General features: G+C 42.5%; 1 protein-coding gene across 5 annotated transcripts in view; it reads right to left on the reverse strand.

Annotated features, from left to right (window-relative positions):
• Positions 1 to 333: 333 nt before the first annotated feature.
• STON2 (stonin 2) overlaps positions 334 to 20,526 on the reverse strand; it is a 115,078-nt gene continuing 94,885 nt past the window's right edge. For all 5 annotated transcript variants that reach the window (XM_090033832.1, XM_090033830.1, XM_090033829.1 and 2 more), the window contains 3 exons: positions 14,379 to 16,220; positions 7,348 to 7,550; positions 334 to 5,431 (listed from right to left, as the gene is read on the reverse strand). In XM_090033832.1, the coding sequence (XP_089889958.1) occupies positions 5,348 to 5,431; positions 7,348 to 7,550; positions 14,379 to 16,220 (2,129 nt within the window). In that variant the 3' untranslated portion in view covers positions 334 to 5,347. The remainder of the gene's footprint in view (positions 5,432 to 7,347; positions 7,551 to 14,378; positions 16,221 to 20,526) is intronic.

The raw sequence follows: 20,526 nt of genomic DNA on the forward strand, positions 1-20,526 counted from the left end.
AATGATGGAAAAGGCTGACTACAGGAGTAGGTCATCTGACATGACTGCACCCACATGAGCAGAGTTCTTCCCTATAGTGCATCACCTTTGCACACCTACTAAATGATTAGAGCTTTGGTCCTTCTACAACTTCCGTTGGAAATCAGATCAATCTCACTGGTTATTTAGCTGAAATACTCCCTTTCTTTGCATCATCCCAGCACTTGTAAATTACGTCCTCATGTACACTGTTCAGAGCAGTTTAAATGCTAGAGTGTTGGTATAGAGAAATCACAGCAGCAACATTCAGAACGTACATGACACAACTTCAGTTTTGCAATAAAACTTCAGGGATTTCTCTTGCCTTTACATTTATTTAACAGTTTTCCCACAATTCAAACAAAAATGACATCCCACTCCAGAACTGCTATAATAAAAAGAACATAACAAAATGAAAGCACCTTTACAGTTAGCCAGTGTGTAGACTTCCTTATTTTACAGGAAAAAAAAGAGAAAATGTAGGACTACATTACAAAATAATCAAATCAGTCACTCACAGTAGTGCAAAGGGTGAATTGTATGGGTGGATGAATGAATGGATGAGGCAAAAAGGTTAGGAACACTTAAGTCCTGTTATCTCAGACAGCTTCAAGGGTCAAAAGGGAACGTCAAGCTAAGTAACAGAAGATGGGATGCATTTCTTCATAACCAGTGGCTTCCATTAATCTCCCAAATAAATGAAGTCCCTTCATCTGGAGCAGGTTTGGAATTTACCAACCCCTAGGACTAAGGTAATAGATTAGGGGCCTGATTGTTTTGTGTCTGGAAGGCCAGCGAAGTGAATGGGCATTTCATGTAAGCAACTGGCAAAATAATTGGGCCTCAGAGCTGGATATTAGTTCTTAGACTCGTTCTCCTCTCAACTTCAAGACCATTTTTAATGAAATTGATCCATTAACTAGGTAGTGAGGTGATCAGGAGGCAGTCAGCAGCTAGCAAGGCAATTGGATGTATAGATCCTTTAGGTCTTGGACTGCAAGTAAATGTTCCAGCCAGCTCATTGTCATAATATATGGTATGTCATGATACCTCTGCTCTGCTCATATGACTGTAAATGATTATAAGACTTTAATTTCCCCAGTCCTTAATGAGGATTGATTAGCTTTATTCTGAATATAAGCACTTGAAAACACAGTGGGTATTATCAATCTTTTGGAGCATTTTTCAGATTAATTTACCTTTCAGCTATTGTCATAGGCCACAGAATGGGGTGGGCCACCCGAGCCACAGCCCAACCAATTTTTACCACGTTAATTTATATAACCCACAAATGCGCAATTGTCATTCTGGTTAAAACTATATAACTATTTTTTTTTAACTGCATAGCTAGCTCAATTAACATGCTAAAAGTTGGCTGGGTCATGGCCCGAGTGGCCCACCCTGTTCTGCGGCCTACGGCTATTGTAATAACAAAGGACAGAGTTATTCAGTACAGAGAGCATCATTAAGAGGAGTTCAGTTATATGGAGACTTTAATTTCTATCACTCTGATCCAATTTCTGTTTTTCCAAACATGTGGATCTTCCCTCCAAGATATTCCTATTGCAGTCTGAGTCTCACTATTCTACAAAAATGGAACTGAACAAGGAAAAGGAATAGGGAGGGAAGGAGAGTCAGACTGGGAATAACTTAATTATATAACTGTATAATTGCTTTGCAGGCATATTTTTGCCAAAGTGTACATATCGCACAGAAAGGGCATGTTAAATGGAAGACTTTTAAAGGTCCATTTTCCTAGAGACGGGACAATTATTCCCATGATAAGCACTTTCTGCTGTTCTTGGGTGTGAGGAAACTCTTGCTTGCCTTTACCATCCAATCAATGTTATCAAAATTACCATTGCATGCTTGGTAGGTGCAAGTGCTCAGCACCAGTAGATGGAGAATACAGTCCATGCAGAACTGCACACTGGCAGAAGGAATGAGACATACTGCCTGACTGGCAACGTGGCCAATAATGCAAGGAAACTGGAGCTCTCTAAAGGCACTGGGACCCAGGTTTTCAAGTGCTCAGCACCAGTATTTGGGACTAGATTGAAAAAAGGTTTTAGCATCCGGCAACCCTGCCTGTGATCTTTAGGACTAGCTTCTCAGAAGAGTCCAGTAGCCAAAGTTGCTTTGAAAGTCTAGTGACATATTCTGGGATCAAAGTGAGATATGTTCTTTTTCAAACTCTGGCATAATTATTAGTGCTTAATTCTAGCAAATCTGACTGCATAAACTCAGAAAAATATAAAAGAGATTCTCTCTGAAGTTCAAAAAGGAATTAAATTATTTTTCCCCAACTACAGGACCCAATTATGATTTCACTCTTTTAACTCCAGTAGGCTCCTGACTTCCTTAATTTACTTTGAATTAAATGAGAGAGAGAGAGAGGAAAGAAAAAAAGAAAGACAAAATGAGGCAGAGAAATGAAACAGAAAAAACAAACAAACCCTCCAGTGTCTGCATCTCCCAATTTGTTGGGGATAAGTTGTCCTGGGTTGGATTGCTGTACATAGTAAATTGCCTAAAAGAGAAATGAGAAACTATATTCCTTTTGAATTTCCTCTCCTTTTCAGGACTGTCAAATCTGGTTGCTTAATCATATCTTATATTTCTCTCTCTGTCACTAGGATAGGACAAAGTATGCCAAAGTTCAGCATCAGATATGGGCTAGGCAGAACTCTGAGGTCTGCAAATCTGGGCTAGAGATTTTGTGAGACTGGGCTCTTTCTGACACTTCTTCAGCAATACCCTGAGAGCACATTCACTTCTGCACTGTTACTTCTCCTGCTCCTTCTCAGAAACCAGTGCTCTGGGGTCAGCAGACAATACAGGAAATAAGGGAAAAAAGCCAGCTGGGTATCTCTGAAGCACGAAAAATGTTAGCTTTGAGAAGCCAAATTTCATGTTGCTTAGAGGAGGGGCCTAAGCCACAAAATCCAAGCTGAGTGCCATCTGGCTATGAAGCATAAGAGTTCATTATGAAATTCAGGTCTGGCCTCAGCTTTCAAATCTACCCCCCTCTTGGACATAAAAGATGTTTGGAAGTTTCAGACTCATCTCTAACTTTATGCAACCCTAGTTCATACATAATAATCAGATTTAGCACTTCAGCAATGCTTTTCAGCCACGGGTCTCAAACTGCTTTACAAAGGAGGTATTAGTGTTCCTGATTATAGACAGACCATGCAAATACTTAATACCAAATAAAATGGAGCAAAGTTGTTTTGGTTTCAGTAGGACCACTTGTAATAGAATATTCCGGAGTTTCCCAAACTTTTTCTTATTGCGTACCGCCTTCCAGATTTACCAGCTGCCCATGTACGCCTACCAGCACAAGTTTTATATTTTAGTCCCTTAAAATGCCAATCATTATTATAATGAAAATTAAATCCACCATTGGACAATTTCTTCCATGTACCCCCTAGAGATGTCTTGCATACTCCCAGGGGTATGTGTACCACAGTTTGGGAACCCCTGGAATATCCCAAGCCCAGGTACAGGTCTTCATGGCACTGTGACCCTTAGTCAATTTTAGCAATGTATTTTTGCCATAGATGCTATATTTACAGCTGCATAAAAAAAGCGTCTTTCTTCCTTAATTTTGAATTTAAAACAGATAGCATCAAGACAATTTAGACCTAACATTTAGAAGTATATAAAAAGAGCATCTGAAAGGCTCCCACATTTTTAAAAAAATGCTAATAAAAACAGTTTTTGTCTGAATGTAAATAATCCCATGTTTTATTTGGAACCTAAACATTGCTACACTGTTCATGAGACTCAGAATAGAAATAACCAGGGATCAAAAGTGGAAGTTAATTCTTAATGCAGTCTTGAGTGAAATGCAAATAACAGAAAATAAATTTAAAAGTCTCTAAATGTAATTAAAGTAGCGTGTCAGTCACACTGCTAAGTTTTTGTAATGTATGATATGCAAGTTAACAGGGTCCTTTTAAAAAAGCTAAATGGTTGAATAAGTTATGGTTATTATTTATTTAATTTTTGAAAAAGAGACCAAATAAATCATGCACCCGATTGTGAAAATTAGGTCTTATGAACATCTTCTGACTCAATGATAGATGTGTCTGAGTGAGTGATTTTGTTTTTTACAGCCTGGTGTAGGGAGACAAGAGGAGCTTGCCACTACTTTCAGGAAAAAGTTGATCTTTAGTTCAGTGTGGCAGAGGAACGTGTTCTTAAAGTTGAAGAACTAAAGTTTTAGGGCCTGTTTGTTTGTGTAATTTATAAAGATAATGGCATCTTTTGTCTGTAGTTTATGGATTTGTTGTGTTATAGACTTCAGATGGAACATGAAAGCAAAAGCGTACCTCAAGAACAGGAAAATACAACATACACTTTTCATTATGCTTTCCGCAGAGTATCAGGAACACAAAATCCTTCATGTTAAAGCAAGATTTGTTCTGGGCATGAAAATGCAGCTAGTCCCCTTAAACATCAAAGAAATATCAAAATAAAATCTATTTCCCTCAAATATCTTTCCAGGCAGGAATGATCTACTTGTAGTAATGCCCCTTCTATATCATCCCTGTTGCTCTGCACAATCTCTGGTAATAGCAGCTATAATCACATTAAGTCAAGATAAAGGAAGTACCCTGACCAGCAAGTGAAAACCATAGAGAGCAGAGGGGTCTTTCTTATGGCTAGTTAGGACCACAGGAAAATCCACCTTAATGTTCTGGTTAGTGGATTGGTTGAGTGGAAAGATGACAACCAGTTGTTCATGTGCTTGGCCTTCCCTTTGTTTTAGATGGAGGGACTCTTGATTCTCTAGACTGAAGTTCAGGGTTCTCTAACTTCCCTCTGTTGATTACTTAAAAAAACAGTGACTGTATCTCTCTCTTTGTTGCTCCTCATGTGTATTCTGCAGATAACACGAGAGAGCTTTACTGATAACCAGACCAACAACTTACAAGACGACATTCAACTTGGAGGAAAAGACTTGTAAGCAAGGACAGTTGCTTTCTATCTTGGCTGTGGTTGTTAGCACACCATACTTCAGTGCAGAAAGCTAAATGGTGACAAGGCAGAGAAGGCGGCAGGCTTGAATGTAGCGTAAGTCTTTTTATCCATACACCAAAGGTATATAAAATATTCCACTGAAGACCCTTGGCTGTTCTAAACAAACCATCAAGGAGTTTCCTCTCAGAATAGGACTTGTGGTGAGCAGAAAACTCAAAATAATGTCACACTATTTTAAAAGTACTGCCTTGTACTTGAAGCAGGAACAAGGTGCTGTAGTTCTCTTCAGCTGGGTTGATACTACTGCTCCTCTCATGAATGTCACAGGTGAGTCTTCCCTTCACTGAATAGCACATTCACTGGAGTTTTCAGTTTCTTCTCCCTTTAGATTTGTATCCAAGCTTTTTTTTTGTTCAATTTCCACCTGATGAGAAAAAAAAAGAGGAGAAAAATCACTAATGACAAAGAAAAGAAAATAACAAAAGTTTAACTAGCTTCTATGTTTTATTTTTCTCAAGCCACCTAAACTCTTCTGATCATCCTGGAGGTTGGAAGGTAACATGCTCTCAACCACAGCTGAGAAGGGGAAGCTAGATTAGGTTTAAGACACTGTTTTCCATGTCTAGTGTTGGGGTCAAACCATGGCTAGAGTTTAGGATTCAACAGTGCTTTTACATTTTGAATAGATCACAATTGTACCATCCAGACTGTCGGATATTGTGTGCTATTTTTGCTATCTTGGAAGATTTCTGCCATTTTGAGAGAGGAATGTCATGATTTTGGCTACATCCAGAATGGTAGCAGTTCCAGCCCCATTCTGGTTTTCCTTCCAAGCCCAGAACCAAAACTGCAAAAGCAAACCTGAAGCTGAATACAAATGTCCTTGAAGTTCCAAGATGTTCAGAAGAGCCTCCTTTCTTGGCTTGTAGAACAGTGGAAGTCCACACATGTGCCATGTGACTAGAGGTGAAAGTGTCTAGAGGGTTTGAACTCTCAACCTTAATAAAGTCATGACCTACTTTTAAGGTCGGGGCACCGGTAGTGTATAATTGTAACGCAACTGTCTATCTATGTTGATATGAAAATTAATAAGGCAGTTATGTTAATGTTGCTTGCATTGCATTGAAATAGTTTGACTTGATTGGTCCTTTTAAGTATTGCCCAGGTTTGAATTTGATTGGGTATTGTGAAAAAAGCGATGACTGGACCATTGGGTGAGTGACAGGTTGAGCGATTAGAAGGCTATAAATCCTGTCCAGAGCAGATGGCAGGGGCAGGGGCTTGCTCTCTCTCTGGCTGGACAGGTCGGGCTCCAGGCGCTCGGAGTGCAGGAGTTTGAGTGCAGGTTCCTTGCTGTGACCTGGTCGTTGGGAAGCTGCAATTGGATAAAGTATCACTCTTTCCCTATTTGAGGTGCTGAGTACCTAAGCTGGGAAAAGCTAGAAGTCCTCAGGGACTGTCAGAAGGTTTCTCCTGCTGACTAGGCCCAGGGTGTTCTTGCTGCCATTTGTGGTTTCTGGGTTGTCTGTGAAGGTGCATAGCAGTTAATTGTGTAGTGACCAAAGATCATTGTAATGTGTAGTTGATTGGCTGTGTGACCAAGGGTATCGGGTGTATTTTATTGTGTTGCAGCTTGGGTGTGACATGACTATTGTATTGAGTAGTTGTTGCATGGGTTTTGTTGTGTAATACAGCTTATATTGCTCAACCTATCTGTGCTGTAGTGTGTAGCTACTCTTTCTCACTCTGAGTGGGGTTGGGCAGTAGATCAGCATTCAGGGAATTAACTTACTTTAATGCCCCGAACCTGACTACCTGTGGGTCATAGAGGTTTAACGACCCTCTGGGTTAATTACTTAATTGGCATCCCAACAGGTGGTCCTTCAGGCTAACAAGTATTATTGTTAAAATGGGAATTTTAAATGGGACCTAGTATACCAAAAAGTCCCATGAATTTTACTATGAAACAAATAGAGCTTAGAAACAGAAGCACAGGACTGGATGGGACAACCTTTTCCATCAAATCCAGTCTCTCACAACTGCATGCAACAGTATAATAGATATTCAGTTCAAAGGATTCATAAGATGATCTAGTCCATCCTTTCCATGTTCATCATAAGGTACAAAACAACACCCTCCAATACCCTATCAAAATGTAAGAAATATAAGCCCTTTTGTACAAAAGATCAAAAGCCTCAAAAAGTACAGTTCTGCTGCTACTTCTGGTACTATGTCACTTAGGGACAAGTCATCACTTTTATCAGCACAAAATTCACTTAGAGAAAAATGAAGTTATACAGCAACTATATGCCCTCAGCAAAAGCCAGCTGCTTACTTTACCTTATAACTGTAGTGTGCTGAATAGTTCACCCATTTCCTCACATTGGTCTTGTCTTCTACAGAGATGGACCGAATGGCAGCTTTGGATGCTGAAGTGGTGGGCATGTCAAACTCCACGTCCACATAGCGGACAAAACTGGAAGGCACTTCCCGGTCAGAACCAAGCTCTAGATGGCAGAAAAAGCTGTGGGGATGGCCAGAAGCTGGGAAGAGAGAAAACAAAACTTAAAACTGCTATGAGGACAAAAACAAGATCTAGGAAGTAGTACTTCAAAATACGACAAACCCGAAACAAACACCTCTGAAAATAAACTAAAGACAAGCTGCAAAGTCTTAGTTGCTACAGTGCAGTCAGAACTTCCCAAAATAAGCTTCTGGGATGACTATCTCCTACTCTAACTTGATGTCAGTGAGTTAAAATGGGATCCAGTGAGAGAAATGGGTTGGTACTTGATTGAATGGAAACAAAGGGTCAGACGATGAGCACAGGGGAATGGGAAGGACTGGAAACTGGTTTCTAGTCTCCTTGTTCATCTGTCTGAAGGTGAAGAGAACCAGGGCTGAGCAGAAGGAGTGATAAGAACTGACAAAGAGCTGTTATGCATGGATAGATCGAGGTAGGAAGAATGGGTAGAGTGAGAGAGACAAGGACCCAAGATGGGGGTAGTGGGGAGACCAAGATGGAATGAGCAGACAAGCTGGAGAACTAGGAACTGACATTACCTGGGCAAGAAGGCTCGGGACAAAGAGATGGCTGAGTGAGCCAAAATAGGTCTGTCAGGGATTGGCAATGTTTTGGTGAGTTGCAGGGAGGGTGGCAGGCACTTCAAAGGAGTTTAGCTTATGAGCATAAGTCATTTCCAAGTCAGCTGAGACCTGGCTGTCCAGGTAAAGCTCCCTGCTGCCAAAATGCTGCAGAAGTCTCCCAACTCCATGGGCCAGGTGACTCCATGAGATGGATCCAGCTGGCAAGCCATAGGTTGCTGATCCCTGGATTAGTTGTCAAGGACTGGCTCACCATTCAAGATCTGATCTCTTTTTCCATTACAAGATTCTCCCTATCTGCACTTCCTAGTCTCCTTGCCCAGCCTGTCCAAGTTTGCCTTTCCTGGCTCCTCATTTCATTGGTTTCTCCTCTCCCACTAATGGTTCCTGGTGCTAGGCTCCTCATCCAAACTTAAACTCAGTCCATACTTCACCTTCTTTCCTGCTCCTTGTCCCAGTCTCTCTGCTCTAACAGTCCCAGTTCTTTTTATTGTAATCCAGCTCTGTTTAGACATGTTTCATTTCTTCTCCATTCCAGTTACTCTAAACTCATTCCTTGTCTAGGTCTTCATGTGCTGCTGCCATCAGCTTCTCTCCTGCCTGACATCAGTGTATCCCTCAATCGTAGACAACTGACTCTCAGTCCTTTTCAAGCATTTTCTCCATCACTTCCAATTCCAGGCTCTTCCCTCAAGCTCCTAATATCAGTCTCCTTGTCTAACTAGCCTTTACTTCCACACCCTACCTAGCTACCTGTCTTGACTGGTCACCCAACCAATCCTACCACCTCACCTCACCCAACTCAGTTTTAGGCTCCCTTCTGCTGTTCTCCCCTTGACTCCCAGTCTTATAGACCAGCTAGAGCTGTTTATCCACTCATCCCAACCTCTGTTTACTGCACTTCTTGTCTTAATTTATCCTTTCCCTCCATCCCGGTCCAGCTTTTGTCACTCTTCCTTTGAATCAGAGCTTCCCCCTCCATGTTGTCATTAAAAGCAGACAAGAGGTCCTTGCTTTCAGTTTCAGTGAGATGTACAAGATAGACAAACATGGTCTCTGATGTGAAAAGCAAAAAGCACTGCAATCAAAGGGCCTGAGCCTGCTCCCACATACTGAAGGCAGCAGCAAAATTTCCACCGACTTCAGTGGGAACAAGATTGGTTCTTAATTACCCTACATTGACCCCATGAACTGCAGATGAACCCTGCAGAATTCAGCTGTTTCACAAATCAAGAGGGCTGTCATTTGCTTTTAAAGCAGCTTCAGTGGTAGCAACTGGAAACAAAGCAGGCTAATTTCACTATTCATGCATTGGGACGATTTGCTGCTCTTGTCTGTTTAAACTTGTTGAGTACTTAGGTTATATAAACAAATGGACTGGAAGTACAAAGAGCCCAGGCTTCTGAGTGAGAGTGATTGTGAGTGCTGCACTTGATGCTGTTAGGCAAGCTCTGTGGGAACCTAATGGACTCGGGCAGGGGTGGGCAATTATTTCAGCTAGAGGGCCACTTAATGAGTTTTGGGAACCTGAGGGCTACATCCATCTCTGTCTCTTTTTTTCTCTCCTTGTCTCTCTCTCTCCCTCTATCTTTTCCTGCTTGGATTCACAGCTGACACTGCTGTTAGGTTCTGGGTGGGAGCTTCCGCTGTGCTGGGATGGCAGCAGCAGCAGCTGCAGATGCCACTAGCAGGTTCTGTGTCAGGGCTTCTGAACTTGCCAGTGTTGTCCACAGTTGATGCTGCTGCCCATCTGCTTTGGTGAAAGCTCTGCCTGGGTTCACAGATGATGATGCTGCATCAAGGGCTGATGCTGCTGGGCACAAGCAAGCCTGCCTGCCTGCCTGGCACCATGCAGCAGTTGAAGCCACCAGCTGCCCGAGGGGCCAAATCTAATGAGTTGGCAGCTGTCCACTCATGGGCTGAACCAAATCTGTTGGTAGGCCAGATCCAACCTGCAGGTCATATTTTGCCCACTCCTGGACTAGGGACTTATGATGGTAGCTAGAAACCTAAATTGAGCTGGTTTACATTTGAGCATGCTCAAAAGTCTGTCTAGACGCCTACCACTATTTTCAGCCCATAACAGAGGCTCCTTAGTGGTTCTATGGTCACAGCATAAACCACAGGGGTGGGTCAGTCTGGATCACTTTTTGTAAGTTATGTACTGAAACTCCCTGTAAGCCCTTCCTAGGACTAATTTTCCCCTCCTACCCCATCTCTTTGTCTTTAGCCTTCTTGCCATTCTCCTCAATGATCTCATTGCTTCTCTTTGGCTCTCACTCCTGATGTTAAACTGAACAATATTTGTGGTTCAAAGATTGACTTGAACTGCCATAATTGAAGGGCATCTGGCTCTGAACAGCCTGTGTTTAAAGGGCTAGGGACAGACATTCAAAAAGCCTGAGCCTGAACTGATTCAACCTTTGCAACATAGTCTAACCTGGCTAGGCTGAACCAATTTCCAACCATACAGATAATCCCTCTGGACTGAACAAATTCAGACACATGTCTGCAGTGGCTGGGGCTAGAAGCCTGGGAGTGCTAGAGCAGCCCTCCCTGTCCTTCCAGAAAGCTGAGGGGAGGACAGCCAGGTCCCAGCAGGAGGCTCTGATTAGGGAGGGGTGTAAACCCCCAGCCTGCCTACACCATCCCAGGCTTTTCCCAGCTTGCTGCTCAAGGGGTGGGAGTGTTGCCAACCCCCAGCCAGCACTGAGGCAAGCTGGGGTGTGCAGTGCATGCTTCTGTTGATACAGAGCTTTTCAATCTCCCTCCCTGCTTCTGTATACCGTTGGAAGCAAACTGACAGGCAAACAAGCTGGGGGTGGGGGCTGATAAGGGTGTCCTCTATTTCAGTGTTTATCGCCCTATTAAGAAAACAGGGACATTACCAACTACCTGGTGATTCTGCCTGTTGATTCAACACAGACCCAGCATGTGGTCTGCTAGCTAATACATAGATACCTTCTCTGCAAGGCAGAGGAGAGTGGAGAATTGCTGCCTAGCAGGGAGTGGTAGGGGTGTGGGGGAAGCAAAAAGCTCTTAAATAGCTTTGCCAAGGAAGGATATTAAGTTACCTGTCTGCCTCTGTTCTCTGCCACAGCACAGACTGTAGTCAGCACCTGGTCTGAGAGATAGGGGAATGCCTGCTTAGCACAGAGTGGGGAAGGGTGGCGGGGGAAGCAGAAGCCAGGCAGATGCCTGCAGAGGCTGCGGAGCTCCAGCAAGGCAGCAGAGGAGAGGGGCCAGCCCTGTTGTGGAGCACAGAGGCCCACCCAGCCCAGAGAACATGCCAGGATGTTGGGGGTGTCTGTTTTATCTTAAACCAGCAAGGGGTCTGGGACAGACATTGCATAACCCGGTTTGAGTCAAATCAGTTAAGTCTGATGCTACATTCAATCAGGCTTATCTCAAACTAGTTTCAGCCATTTTCAAACTGGTTTATGTGCAATGAACATCTGTTCTGTTACAAGTTTAAACCAGTTTCTGATCACTTAAACTGGTTTGTGTGTCATGTCTGTCCCTAGCCAAGATGTTCACAGCCTGGGTTTTAATTCAGTCTGCTTTATAGGTAGGGCTATCAGTCTGCTTGGGCTGGATGCACAGCCAAACTGTTCCAGAATTCAGGATATCTGGAGCCAAGGTTCTGGTTTAGGACACAACATTGCTTCATTTGTACAAGGAATCAGCATGTGGACATTTTCTTAGCACTCATTCATTCAGCTGTCTCGAGGGTAAAAACACATGCTAGCATTTTTGTACTGGATCACAGCCAGTTGTGACTGCAACTCCTTACAGCCTGCAAACAAGCTTCCTTTATCAACCAGTGTCAACATATTCATTGTGAGTCAGAGAAGGGCAACAAATAGTTTACCAAGATGCTCTGGGAAGGATTTCAATAGCACACTCAGTGGAATCCAGGCCATATTTGCTTTCTAGGTAAAATCAGAGGCTAAAGGACATATATTACTTGGTTTAAGCATATGCTTTAGAATCTCTTGTCATAAGCAAATGAACAAGGCTCTTGGCTAGAAAACTATGCAGATAGAACTGGTGACAGGCTTCTATTGTTGGACTGCATGGGTCTTTCCATATTAAAATGTACAAAGACAAAAGCACTGGAGAAGGCAAAGAAACTACAGAAGTCATTCCTAAAAAGATCCATCGATCTGGATATTGCAATTTGTCTTCAGCCTTAGGATTAGCATGCAGGCCAAGTCTATACCACCTCCCAGCCAAGCTCAGGACTACTGCCAAGTAACAACCCTACCTGCTTACTCCCACTCTGTGTGCACCCATATCCAACAATTAAATACAGAGTTGGCTGAGATAGTCCAAGGCATACACTTCAGTGATACTCTCACACTACCTTGGGAGAATACAAGGCTGCTGTAAAGAAACTGGAGATAGCGTTTCAGACTGGTGCTGGAGTCCACAGTCAGAACCCCTCTAAACTGTCAATTCTGCCTAATTGCTAAGCTTGGTTGGATAAGTACAGAATTTGTTTCTCAGTAGTGATTGGCAGGGGAGTATTTTAGCAGAAGACCTTCCCCTCCCTCTGTGGAAGTCAGTGAGGATGAGGCTAGAGCTCCCAGGGTTTAAAATGGAAGGGGTTTCTGATATGATATTTTCCATGAAGAGTTCTTAGAAGTGGAGCTGGTTCTACTCATCTGATCGAATAGAGTCCAGATCTGTTGACGTTCAAGGCATATAGCAAAGTAGAGAGGATGAGTACACAGCTAGGCCACTGTTATTTTGGAAATTATTTTGGCCACATGTCATAAATCAGCTTCATTTGGACAACCCTATGGATAATTTGTATTTGTTTGTTAGATATATTGAGCACTTAGAACCAAGGGACACATGCTGAAAGAAATATAAATAGTCCCTGAAAAGCAGAATTGGATTCAAACTATGCTTGGCTTCTATCCACCAATACTTTGGGAATCTCTCCTTCTTCTTACCCTGTACACATACTGGCCAAGTCAGTGCTCACCAGACCTTTTCTTTGCCTAAGATCATACTATGACCTGACTGGAGGGATGTCTGGAGCTAGGACACCTTTCTCTGCAGTAGATGGTCAATTGGCACCCCATGAGTTCTGCACTGTGGCCCCTACTATCTAGTGCTCTGTGGAAGAACCCACTAACATCAGGGTCTTTGCCCCTACCAAGAGTCTAGGGCTGAATCACAGATAAGAGGAGACAGTGTCAAAGAAATGGAAACTTGGATTAATACTTCACATGAGATGAAAATGGATGAAGCAGTCTGAGCAGGCAACAGAGCATCTGTTCCCAATCTGCTACTGACATGTTGCAAATCACTTAAACACTGTGGGGCCTTAGTTTTCCCAGCTGTAATGTCTGTGCAGCACCATGAGGTCCTAGGATGGAGGATACCACAGAAAGATCATTTTTATTAAGCTTCAACCCCCGAGTGCAGTACTGTCCATTTTCAGGGGCAGTCTGATATCATGGATCTTTCCAAGTATGCCACTGCTGATGCAAGACTAGTTTTTCATAATGAAATTTCATCCTGAATCTCAAACTTGAGGCTGTTCTATGGTTACTTTGCTATGTTTGTGCTTTGTGGTGGAGTCCGAAAGGGACTGAATAAAGGAAATGCTGAGAAGCACCCAAGTTAGTCTTTGCCTCCTGTTAAAAGAGACCAGATGTTCTCAGGAAGTACCAGATCTAGTGCAACACTAAATTTTTCCTGTATCTTCCTCTCTGAGGTGCCCACTCACAGAGGCAGATACATTAGCAACTGGGTTTTTGAAAGAGAATTTATGCAAAGAACTGCATTTGCTTAGCACTATAAACTGGAAATAAATCTAATTGGCCCAGTTTCATTACTTAAGAGCTTGTATTACAACACGGATGATTTAGGTTGGATACTGGGAAGAATTTTTTTTTCAAACTCAAACAAATTACCCAGAGAAGTTGTGGAATCTCCTGTCACTGAAAGTTTTTAAGTGCAAGTTAGACAAACATTTTTCTGGTTTAAACCAGGATGATTCTGCCTGGGGCAGGGAGCTGAACCATTTCTATTTTTATGATTCTCTGACATATTTTTGCATATGAATATAACAAAATGGTGTTTCTTTGTGAGGCATCTTAAATAACTTCAAGGGAGACAACTAATCATTTCATGTAACTGCTGGGACATTCCTTAGGCCAAAAGAAAAGCATCATGTAAATCCAACATCCCCCAGTTCCCAAAATACACACTTCTCATTTATCTGTTCCAAGACTTTACACACTACTCACCTGAGTTTTTGTCAGGCAGTCGGTTTATCCTCCATACAATGGAGTTAAATGCATGCTCATATTTGGCAGTTCCCAAAGTTACTCTCATTACTGGCTCAGAACCAGACACACTAGTTGATCCAAAACTGGCACCCTTGTTCACCTTGGCTTTCAAAGATTTCTCCCCCAGGACACTTTCTCTGCGGAAATTTTTTACCCATTCATTTGGCACTGGGTAGCGGATCATCACATTTTCACAGGGGACCTGAGTTAGAGGGTCACGGTTGGAAGAAAACCCAGTGGACATCATCAGCCAGCTCTGGACTTCTACTTCGGCACCATTGATGCTAGTTGCTGTCCTCAGAGTGAAAGGCAAAGTCTTCTCAGCAAATACTGTCCTGAACCTCATTAACTCAAAGCGACAAGCATCCAAAGGATTAAACAGAATAGCACGGGAACTGTTAAACATTTCCTCATCCACACATGAATGGAACTGGCAGCTGTACAATTTAATCCACTTACTGGTAGTGGTGGGCATGATATCCTGCCGTGCAACTATTTCATTCCCTTTAATAAAGATGTCATTAAGGCCCAGCCTGCATTCTGCCAAGCCAGAAAGAAAGCTGAGGACATACATATGTGTTAGCACACTGTGCTGGAGAATCCTATTGTCTCCTTTGGCCAAGATGCCATGAAACTCATCCTTGACATCAACAGTGATTTCTTCCTCTTGGTAGTTCAATCCCACCATGCTTAGATCCATCGATGAGGCTGGCAGGTTCATCAATGTGTCCTGAACAGCTGAGATAAAGCTAAGGAAATCTACATAATTAGTAGTACCTAACTTTATCATTTGCTCCCTTTCTGCCACATGGGTGATGGATGGCTTAGGCTGATACTTCTTTTTTTCCTTGTAGGTGGTACGGTCTATCCGCATGCTGTGTATCCTTCCATTCTCATCATAGTTCTGGAGCTTGCGCTCTGAAAGTTCATGATTGATCTCAAGTTTGAATTCCCGAAATGGCTTCTCCAGTCCCTTCTCATAAAAAAGTTGTAGGTAACCACTCTCAGTCAGCTTGACAAAGATTGGCCCCCAATGCCGAGATGACATGATGTTCTTTTTCTCTGGTATCCTAAGCATCATTGGCCAGCCATCTTTGGGTTGAGATGGTGCTAAGTTCAAAGAGATGTCATCCAGTTCACTTGGCATCATGGGGTCATCATCAGGTAGAGTGGGGCTGCTCAGGTGATCTGGATCCCCAATTTGGAGCTGCTTGAGCTGCTCAACAGCTTCTGTGTGGGTTATGCTTTTGCTCAACTCATTGAAGCTGATGGTGTCAGGTTCTTGGTGAACGATAATAAGGGAGTCTCTTTGGCTTTTGCCAAGAACAGCAGGGAGAGAGGAGCTGTGGGAACGCCTGTCTCGTTCCTCAAAAAATGAGCTGAATGGGTTGATAGGTGATGGTTGGACATCCTGCAGAGATTCATCCAGGAAGGGGTTAGTAGCACTCCAGGGTGGTGTTCCACCAACAGAAGGCAGCCTGCTTATGGAAGAAAGGTCTAGCTTTTGAATTTTAGAGAGGTCTGCCAAAGTGCTTTTAGGCCGCTCTCTCTTCTTAAAGGATGCAGTGACGTTAAAGTTCACATCTGGAGCTTGTGTTACTGCTGGTGGGGAATCCAGTTTCAAGGGAGAAAGGCTCGGTGGTGAAGCACAGCTGACTTCATTGTCATCAAAAGTCACCCAGCTGGGGAAACGAGCTTTGGTTGGGGTCACAGAATGCCCATTCACAGGAGTGCTGTTCAGCTGCCAGTTGACAGCCTCCATATCTAGCTCTTCATCTTCTTGAAGAGATGAGGAATTATCTGAAAAAGAAAGAGAGAAAGAGACAGTAAGATAAAAGTGAAATTTCAGTCCTCTGGACTGAAGTAACTTATTTCTCTAAACAAAGGAACTCTGTGTGCACAGTAGATTGTGCGTTCAAAAAGGGCTAAATGTTCAAATGACTTATTTCAAATGTAAAAGACTCTGACAAGAATTACTGAAGACCTAATGCCAGCTACCTCCAAGAGGACAGAGAAATACAGAAGCTGAAAAAAGGAGCTAGAGGGAGAAAATAAAAAGGGCTTATATTTTCCTTTTTCTTAAATAAAACAAAATTCTAAAGCATCTATGATGCTGCAGACATCTTTCCTATATTTTTTCCTTTGTAGATAGATGTCTTCTTCATATATTCCCTCTCTCTTCTTATTCCTTCTATCTTTTCCTCAGCCTTCTGTTCCCTGACCCCATGTACTTTGGGTTGTTGAACCCAGTGGGAAAGAGTGGAAATGGTGGAAAGTCCCTTCCTTACTGCTCCCATTTAATCTCTATATACTTTTGTGGGAACTCGATGCCGAATTATATAGGACTGAATTAAGCACAGGCTCAGACCTGTTCAATTTAAAACTTTTATTGTTTCACAAAGTCATAAACTAAAGGAGGTCTGTTGGTTCACGAGGTTCCCATATCAAGCCCTTGCTCTCTAACCCGGAGGCTAGGTGCGGCTGCCTGATTCAGTAGTCTCAGAATTGGTCAACAGCTCATTTAAAAGGAGTCCCTTATCTTTTTTTAGGCAAAAGATACAAAACTGTCCCCATGGTGGAAGTGAGGCATCTAACATAACTTTACTATTAGTTATATATGATAACACTTATACATATGCATTTTCTAATTCTTACTTCTATTGGTTATTTAGTTAACTTATCTATATTATAATATCAGGTGATACGCTTTGTATTATAATCATTACACTTCTTATGTTAATCCTTAATGACCTTTATATTTCTTACGCTAATTTTCTATAACCTAAATACATTATTCATCTATATGTTTTGCTGGGTTTTGCAGGGTTAAAATGTCAAAACTGACATAATATGTGGTTGTTTTTTTGTCATTGCGGTTTAGCCATGCAGTTTCCTATTCTTAACAATGTAAGCGGCATGTCTGCTATTTTTATCATTGTTTAAAGGTCAGAAGTTCAGTATTTTCATCTAAGGGTCAGAAAGTGATTACCAGAATGTCAATCGCTGACTCCTCAACCTCCTTGAAGCATTCTGGGAGTTTTAGTGCATTTTTTTTTAATGCTAGGCCTTGCTTAGCATAAGCACTCTCTCACAACTTTGGCTGCTTATTCCTGCTAGCACGAAGCACACAAGAGCAACAGCATTTGAAAAGGCATCCATTGCACAGGAGACATTCAACACAGATGTTATTTGGCTTGATCTGTGAGGAAGTCGGGCAGCTCTATGTTGTTTGTGAAATGCCCCTCAGGAAAGCTGTGATCTAATACTGTAGGACTGGTTAAAGAAAGAAATATTTCAGGCTTGAGTTGTATAAGCTTTCATCATACTCTGTTAGTAAATGCCATTCTTATCATGCAGAAACCCCTATTATCTTAGTCCTTGGCTCCCCACACAGCTCTATCAATGTACTTGACCCCTAGCCTGCACCATCCTTTGCCATTTCAGTGCCAGATGCTTCCTGAGGAGATGCTCCCCAGGATAGCGAATGATGTGGTGTTTTTTTAAATGTAAAACATATGTTTCTGAAAGTTTCAAAAGGTGAAGACTTTAATCTCCATTTACTTAGAGTGCAGGATCACAGAAGCAGGATGCTCCAGAAGTGGGCATCCAGCATAGAACTTTAATCTGCTGGTGCACTGTAGAGCTTACATCCTCATCAAAATGCAGGCTATAGACTCTGCAATCAGAAAAGTGACCGAAACCTGCATATTAGTGCTGTCTAAGTTTGCAGTCCATATAATATTCAAGTCACATCTCTTGGAGCATCATTGTTGGTTGTAACCAGGTTGGTCTAAGGACAGGAAAGGTTCATTGGGTAGATGTGATATCTTTTATTAGAGCAACTAAATAGTTGGGAAAAAAGTTCTTTGCAAGCTTTTGGGCACAAACACCCTTTGTCAGGCATAGGGAGAATCTGTGCCCAAAAGGGTGAGGGTAAGGCTGTTTGTACCCGAGAGTTTGCAAATAACTTTTTTCCAACTATTTAGTTGGTCTAATAAAAGATATCACATCTACCCAAAGAACCTTGCTCTTAGATTAGCCCTGCAGACTAGATACCACGTGGGGTTGGTCTACCAGCCTGTCCCTAAATCCGGCTGTGCATTGGCCCAACCCTATATGCCTGTATCCGGCCATGCACTGGCACGATCTGGATCTGATGCACAAGGCCAGGTTATCCATGCTATGGGGCTCTGCATGGGTCTGGAAATTTGGTAGCAGGGGAATAGCAATTAATGCTGCAACCGCTCCCCAATACCAAATTTCTGGACCCTTGGGGAGCTCCATGGGCCAGATGACATGGCTCTGTAGGCTGGATCTGGCTCAAGAGCCCATGATCGAGCACCCCTGTCTTAGAGCACTGACAAAAATGAGCATTTAATTTGCCCTAAATCCCTAGAAGAGCTTGAATTCTGTTCTGCTTCACCTATCATCTACGAAGTCACGAGTGCTCATCAGGATCTAGGGGAATGTCTGTTCACCAGAGCACCCCAAGGGATGACAAGATCAAATGGTCACAAACTCCTCCGTGACCATTTCAGGCTGGACATAAGGAAGAACTTCTTTACTGTCTGAGTCCCCAAGGTTTGGAATAAACTGCTGCCAGAGGTGGTTCAAGCACCTACTTTGAATGCCTTCAAGAGACATTTGGATGTCTATCTTGCCAGGATCCTGTGACCCCTGCTGACTTCCTGCCCTTTAGGCAGGGGGCTGGACTCGATGATCTTCCGAGGTCCCTTCCAGCCTGAATGTCTATGAATCTATGAAAGTCAGAGACATAAATTCTGATTCCAATTGTTGTTTAGTAAAACTGAATTTGGAAACCTGACCTTTAGTTCTGGTTCTGCCATTAACTAAGTGAACCTAGGCAACTCAAATGTGTGGGCTATGATTATCTTTCCAGTATAAAGGGATAATGATACTTACCCAGTATTGTAAGATTACTGGGAATTATGTATGAAGCAGAAAGAACAAATACTTCTTCATTTATTAGTTTTTATGTAGTGGTTTCCTTCCTCCCTCCCATAAGTGCTTTCATCTCACATCAGGAGACTGTCCCTGTACCTGATACACTCAACTAGAACTTGTCTTTAGTTTTATACCCAGGATGTTACTCTTTCATAATGTCTGTAGCTAGTTCCTGCTTTTAACTCAAATATTTGGGAGGGGTAGTAGAAGCTGCACAGTCCTGCAATAAGCTTATGTACCCTTATACATATAAGGGAAAGGAATAACCACCACTTAGTCCCTCTGATATAAACCAGGTGCAAAGTATAAAGTTTGTTTTTTTTAAATGCCAAACAAACTGTACCCAAGGGCCTCATCTACATGAGATGCTTATTACACAGTAACTCGTTGTGGGGCACAAACTGCGATGCGAGGCTACTGTGCAGTAGTAATGAGTTACTGCACAGTCAGCGTCACCAGGAAGCAGTGCCGGGACGCTACTGCACAATAATGCCAGTTACCATGCACTCATTTAGTACTTGGGTATGCAAGTACTAAATGACTCCGTAGTAACAACTGTACAGTCAGCGCCTTGTGTAGACATGGCCAAGGAGAACTGAAACTGCTTCTTTCTGATCCCCAGTTCCACAGTTACCAGAGAAGCCAGCAAGAACAGAGTTCCTTGGAGGCAGAGTAAGAGGAATATAAAGAGGTTTAACTTTTTCTGAGATTCCTGGTTATAGAATTTCTGGTTTCTTTGATGCTAGGTGATATTTACACACAACCAAGATTACTATTCCTTATAAAATCACTTACTTCTGTTACTCATTTCCCAGCTGAAGTCATAATCCCCTCTTTGTTGCATCAAAGCTATTACCTTGCTGAAACCAGCGGTGATGCCACAAACAAAAGGATTAGAACTTCAGGTAGGTCTAGAAGTGGCAGATGAACAGAGTGTTTCTAAGAAATACAGGCAGGGTTCTCAGGAAAAAGAACACATCAGAGTTTCCCCAGAGAAGACATAAAAAATAAAGCTTTTTGAGATACAGGGGCCTCAACATGTAGCCATTCTGATGAAAGAAAAATTACAAACTCATCTGGGGAGCTCAACAGCAAATAGGTACAGCCCTTTTCTCCCCAGCACCACCTGGGGTGACAAGGA

The sequence above is a fragment of the Crocodylus siamensis genome, chromosome 2 (genome assembly GCF_052110815.1).
Source record: "Crocodylus siamensis isolate JL-2025a chromosome 2, ASM5211081v1, whole genome shotgun sequence".
Classification (NCBI taxonomy): Eukaryota; Metazoa; Chordata; order Crocodylia; family Crocodylidae; genus Crocodylus; species Crocodylus siamensis.